The following is a 7,057-nucleotide window of genomic DNA, read 5'->3' on the forward strand; positions in this document are numbered from 1 at the left end:
TAAATTTAATTTCCATATCAACGAACTTAATAAAGTGTTTTTAAAACAAAAATAAAAATTTACCAATTTCTATTTACTATAAATTAAATTATAATATTATAGAAAATATTTTATATTAAAGTTAATATTAACAATATTTTCATAAAGTATAACAAATTTTAATGTTTTTATCAATTGAATTTTGACTAGATATGAACACAAAGTTGTGAAATTTAAGGTAAACATAAAAAAATTTCGATGTTGCAATTAATAACAACATGGTTAATTTACTTTATAACAAGACGAGTTTTCTTTGAAAAGACTTTGACTATACATATTTCTCTGTTATCTAATGTGTTAAGTTATATGACTACTTATTAATTAAAAATATTCTAACATATACTCTAAAAGTTCAATAACAAAAAAATTAATTTACATATAAAAGATTTATTGGTCAAAGTTATTTATATGACTAAAATTCTATTTATCATAAGTATAGGAAAGTAATTGATCTTTTTACAGCTTTTATAAATAAATAAAAATAATTCATCAACCTAATTTTAAATAATAAAATTATTATAAAATTATTAAATTCAAATTTTTACTATGATACTCTATTTTTACTGATATATTAATCAATCATCAACTCCATGTAAATCAGTAAAGTCTTTTAATTCTATAGGCAACTGTTTAAGATAATATTCTCTAGGAATATTTTTTCTGACTTCTCTAGCAGCCAAACATTTTAAACTCATTGGATTATTGTTTGTTAACTTAAAAACAGCTAAACAACATTATTAAATTGTATTAAAGTATTAATTGTACTAAATATTATATTTTTATTATTACTGTTAAGAAATCCAGTATGGGGACAAACGCCCCTATTATTGATAAAATCAGTATGTGCACCAGAATCAAGCAATTCCATCACCATTTTTTTAGTGTCTAAATGATTACTTGTATGTGGTATATGGGGACTAAAATTATACATTTTTTTTTATTAATTATCAATGATTAGTAATTTATAAATATATTTATATTATAAAAACACATACAAGTCTGATATGAATTTATCAAGGTAATGTAGTGGTGTATTTCGATTATTATCAATGGCATTGACATTGGCTCCACAATAAATTAATAATTTCATGGTAGGATAATTAGGAAAACTAAAATAATTTAAAGTGACTCATTAATTATTAAACTTTTAAATAAAGTTAATGCTTTTATTTACCAACAAATTCCGTTTGTAAATAAATTATCCACATTTGTATCATAGTTGAGACATAAATGAAGTAATGATTGTCCTTTAGATGTTCTTACTTTCAATTTATTAATTTCAACTATTATTTTAAGTATTTCTCCTTTAAGAGGATCTTCTAAATTATTATTTTGAACTAATATAATGCTTGTTATAATGATTAATCCAAGAGTTGATAATATATTTCCAAAATAATCGATCTGGTTTAAGAAAATTAAGTAAAATTAAAAAAAATATAATTATTTTAAGAAGTTCAATACTTACTTCAATCACTTTTCTATCTTCTTCAGAAGAATTATTGATTAATTTTGTTTTATTGCGCTTCAACTCCTCAGTTGTAGCTTCTAACACTTTTTTTAAGTCTATTAGTTGAATGGATATATTAGCCTTAATCATTTGACAAAAAACCTAAAATAAATTATACTTATTCATTTTTTAAGAAATTAATATAATAATATGTACTTAAGTAATTTAAAATTATTAAGTTAGGCTGGGCTTAAGGCAAAATGAGGAATTTCAACCAAATTTTTCCGGAAATTAACTGGTAAAATGTGACCAAATCATAAATTGAAGTTATCAGAACATTGATTTTTAATTTTTATATAGTAATTTATAAGCTATATACTTGAGCAAAACGCAAGAGATCCTTATGAATACTAGTTTGATTATCTTGAGCTATTTTCATTGCATGTAACCAAAGTTTCATACATGGTGTAAAATTATAAGAATCTGCATAAACAGCTCCACGATATATAATAGACTGCAATAAGTCTGCATTTTTTATACCCAATATTCGTTCTCTAAAAAGTATCAAAAATATTAAAGAAGTTCAAACATCTTTTTTTAATGAAAAGAATAATGAAATCAAAAATCATTTGAAAATACTTATCTTTGGATGATTTTTCTTATACGAGTTGTTAATTGTAGAAAGTTAATTTAGTTCTTTGGAAATATTATATAAATAATTATTACCCTTTACCTTATTATTAATGATTCATAGTGTAATGATTCTAGGTCATCTTTTATATATGCTAAATCTTGAACTGTCTGACATTCAATACGATTATTATAAGCTTCAACTTTAACATAAGTTTCTTTTGGAATAACTGGGTCCATATTATACCTATAAATGTTTATATTTAAGTTTGAAATACAGTACTTACAACAAAAATTATTAGAAACACTCAAAATAAATTATAAATTTTATGTAAAATTACCTCATTTCCATTGAATGCATCAAGATAGTAAATCCTAGATGATTATCATATGTGTCTTTATCATTTAAAAATGATGCACCAAGTAATTCTTCAGCTTCAATTTTTTCTTCGCGACTTAGATGAAGTGCATCTAAAAGATAATATACAAGAACAAAATGAGTTCTTTCAGCTGCAACTAATATTGGAGTAAGACCTAAAAAAATTAAAAATTTTTGATAAATATCAAGATTAAATGTTTAAAAAATTCTAATATTTTTTAATTAAGCTTATAAAAATATTAAAAAGCTTGAGATGAAAAAAAACTGTAAAATACTTGCAATAGTAAGAGACAGTAGGTATAGTATAATATACATTATATGTATAACATTACTAATAATGGATTAAGTGCAATGTTAAACATTATAAGTAAATATTTAACACTCAAATATGTAAAGAAGATTAATACTGTATGGAATGTAGCCAAAATTTAATAATTTATTATTATTATTATAGTGATCACTGGTAGATCATTAGTGTGATTACTGCACTTCAGAGTTGCATTAAGTGTATGAGCATAGTTTTAATCATTTACTTTGAACAATATTGTGTATTAATTAAAGTTTTTAAAACATTTTTATGCACATATTTTAATTACATCTAATCTTTTATCTACACATTAAAAAGAAATCAAACTATTGGATGTTAGAAATAAAACATAAAAATAAAAATAAAACCCACCTTCTTAAGTTATTCTAATTTTAAAATAACAAAACATTTTTTTTCGATAGTGTAAAAAGTTTGCAGAATTCTCTATGCTTACATTCTTTTAAAGTTAATTTTATTTACCAAAAAAACAAGCTATATCAAACATCACAATAAATATATCCAGAGCACAATAAAATACTTTAGAAGTAAATTATTTTATAAGAAAACTTTTTATCTAGGAAAATAATGGAATTAGTATCTAAAAACTATGAGATACATACTATGTTCATTTTTTAAATGTTTAGCATTGTATGCTAAAAGCATTTGTATGATTTTTAGATGATCGGCTTGAGCTGCAAAATGCATTGCTGTTGCTCCACAATTGGTTTGTTGATTGACATCAGCACCATTTTCCAATAAAAACTTCACAACATTTTTATGTCCTAACATCATTTATTGTAGCCTTTTAATGACTTTTAGATAAAATACAGTAATTTAGATAATCTAATTAAGGTCAGTTTAAAAAAATTACACATTATTTTTTCTTTCAAAATACATCATTAAGAAATAAATATTAAATGATATTTAATCTAAAAATTTTAGAAGCATGAGAGTAAATATTGCTTTAAAGGATACTACTAATATTAATAAAAATAAAGTAATAATAATAGTTAAATTTTTATGGCATTATAAATTAGAATTTTCAATACGAATTAGATTTTTCTAATTAAGTATTTAAGAAAATAAGATCTACTTTTAATGAGCAATAGAAGTTTTAACAAAATATAATTTGTGAAACTATTTCATGTTTCTTTGTTAATATCAAACAGTAAATTATATTTTGTTAATATAAATTGGTAATTTTTTATACTTAAAATTATATTTTACTAAAACTTAAATTAAGTCTTAACCATTTTAACTCTTTAAAATTGTTACTTTGTAAACTTTTATCAAAATATATTTAATCTTAATTCTTTACCCCTATATGATGCAATCATTAGACAAGTACTATTAAATATATTTGTAGCATTAACATTGGCTCCATTTTCTACTAAACTTTTAACAATATCTAATCTTCCTAAATAACAAGCAGCTCTTAAAGGTGTAGATTTAGTTTTTGTACAATAATCAACAAATGCACCATTTTCAAGTAGAATTTTAACAATTTCCAGGTGTCCACTACCTAGGTATAACAAATTTGATGTAGATACTAAATAGTTTAGTAAGTAATATAAAATATATGTAAACATATAAATTTATATAAATAGAAAACTCATTAAAAATATGTGTTTTATAATAATTATTAAACATTAATAATTTATGTTTACCAGCTGCACACCATAGGGCTGTAGCTCCCTCAACCATAGAACCAAAATGTTTGACTTTACCTTCTACATTCAAATTAACTTTAAACTTATTTAATAAATGTTTTATTATTTTTATTTGACCATTAATGGCAGCTTCTATTAATAAAGTCTTTACTTGGTTATCATTATCTGTGTACGTCTACAATAAATAGGAATTAAATATGTACAAGATTACTAAGTAAATGAATAAATTTATGCATACCTCATTAATTATATCATTTATTGTATCACTCTCAAATTGACTTAATGCTTTAAAAAAATGAACTTCTAATCCTTTTTTTACAGATATACGTAATTCTTCTTTAATATTAAACTTGTAAGGTGCAAGAGTTTTAAAACCATTTGAAAAAGTCATATTGGCTAATAAAGAAAATACAATAAAATTACATAACAAGAGAGTTATAAGAAATTAAATGTAAAATATCAATTAATTTTTTTCTCACTTAGTTCATTAACTTAAAATAAAATTGTTGATTTCTTTTATCAATATAAGTTATCACTTACCATGAAAATAAATTTATAATTGTTATCACTTTACAAGTTGTTCCAATGGTGCTCAAAATGTAACTAATTGTCATTTGAGCTGTTATTTAGAGTGTCTTAAGCAGTGATTGTGCATCAGACGTAAAAAAAAGTTTGACTAACCAATTCAGATATAAGCTCTACACAAATTTTAAAAAATCATATCTATTATTATTTTTCTTAGTAAAGTAGAAACTTAAAATTTACTCCGCATTAAAGTATATCACCTTACACCTATGATTAGTTCTGAGTTCAGAGAACCTAAGCGAAATTAGATATTTTTATTATATTAAGCCCCTTGATATATATATTTTCAGTTTGCTTAAAATTCTTTCATGAATAGGACACATACAGAGTTATGGGTGGGTTTTATAAGTAAAAAAATAAATATTATCTGTAATTATTTTATTTTTCATTAATATATATATATATATAAATATATATATATAATTAATTTAATTTATAGGTATTACATTTACTTATACAAATATATAATCTAAATAAATGTAACAGCTATAAATTTATTTAATAATATATATCATTTGTAAATAAAATTAAGAATTATCTATATATATTTTACATATTCTTCGCTTTTATCCCAATTACTTATGTTCATCCACTCTTATCCTAAATTTCCAAAAATTATCAATACTTACTTTCATTAATAAATAATAATAATAAGTAGATAATTATATTTTATATAATAATTTAGCACTACATTTTTGAAAATTAAAGTATTGTTATAGAAAATGCATTAAATGATTTAATTTTAAATAATTTTGATTGTGTCTAAAATTTTTTTTAAAAATCACAATGTTATTGCACTTAAATAAAAAAAAACCCCAGTACAAGGGGGTCGCGGCACAGTGGTGACGTGGCATAGATGGATCAAGTATAATGATATCTGACAGTGATTAAAATCACTATCAAAAAAAAAACGCTTCGATGCAAATCTTTAGATAGTGTTTAATTTTAAAAAATTGATGGATTATTCCAAAAGCTACATGATCTGCTAGTTCCTTATTAATATCTTGATTAAGATAAAGTATGTCGAATGAAAAAGGGATTATTAAAAAATATTATTTCTCATAAAAAAATAATGTTGATCCATACACTTTTAAATATGTCATAGCATTATAAAGTTAAAAATATAAAATACAAAATCGAAAATTTTCACACAAAAATAGCATTCGGTAGCCATTTTCACCGTGAAGATAAAATAAAGTCCGAAATTTTTTTTTTCCATGATAAAGTATATTACATTAGCTTTAATTTAAGATATATATAAAAGTGTCAGACTTTCCGGAACACTTTCAAAATTTAAGTTGAAAAAGTCAATTTTTTGTGAAAAAGTTGTCATTTTGAATGCCCCCCTGTAGGCAGGTAAAAAGTCAGATTTATAAAAAAAATATACCAAATGATAGGTAATGACATCATGCATTTATAAAAAAAAGAACTATATTGATATGTTTATTTTTAAAAAAGTTACGGCAGTTTTTAGTAAAAAAAATTGAAAAAATTTTGAAAATTAGCGTTTTTTAAATTTGTAATTTTTTTGGAGATTTCCCCCATTTACGGGGAACGAGGGAAATTTTTTCAATTTTTAAGGGTAATGTCTTCGACTAGATACGATTTGTGATCTTTTGACGTATCATTGAAAGAAATCGGTTCGGTGAGAGCTGAGAAAAAGTGGTAACAGACACAAAAAAAAAAAANTTGAAAGAAATCGGTTCGGTGAGAGCTGAGAAAAAGTGGTAACAGACACACAAACAAAAAAAAAAAAAACACATCTTAGTAAAACCAATACCTTCTCAGCTTTGCATCGAAGCTAAAATTACATATACGAAGTGGTTTAGTAAGTAAGGAAACAGGTAAATTGTTACAAACAACCTCGATCTGGAGCCCTCGACTGTATACTACTTGCTGGGCCTGAGTATGATCAGCATCTGTTGAAATTGAACTAATTACTAATAAAAGCTCTTAAAAAAAGCAAAAAATCTCAAACATTTTTCCTTTTAATTAAAAGT

The 7,057-nt window shown here is 23.2% G+C and overlaps 1 protein-coding gene across 1 annotated transcript; it reads right to left on the reverse strand.

The window, feature by feature from the left end:
• Positions 1–425: 425 nt before the first annotated feature.
• Positions 426–4,983, reverse strand: LOC126895994 (protein fem-1 homolog B). Its single transcript, XM_050668380.1, has 12 exons — positions 4,711–4,983; positions 4,470–4,647; positions 4,121–4,324; positions 3,423–3,584; positions 2,458–2,650; positions 2,220–2,363; positions 1,866–2,040; positions 1,505–1,648; positions 1,214–1,440; positions 1,035–1,148; positions 829–956; positions 426–763 (listed from the first exon to the last, which is right to left on the reverse strand). Exons 1-12 carry the CDS (start codon positions 4,861–4,863, stop codon positions 615–617), a joined length of 1,971 nt encoding a protein of 656 aa, XP_050524337.1. The 5' UTR covers positions 4,864–4,983; the 3' UTR covers positions 426–614.
• Positions 4,984–7,057: the final 2,074 nt, after the last annotated feature.

The sequence above is a fragment of the Daktulosphaira vitifoliae genome, unplaced genomic scaffold (genome assembly GCF_025091365.1).
Source record: "Daktulosphaira vitifoliae isolate Bord-2020 unplaced genomic scaffold, ASM2509136v1 Scaffold_1, whole genome shotgun sequence".
NCBI classification, from domain to species: Eukaryota; Metazoa; Arthropoda; class Insecta; order Hemiptera; family Phylloxeridae; genus Daktulosphaira; species Daktulosphaira vitifoliae.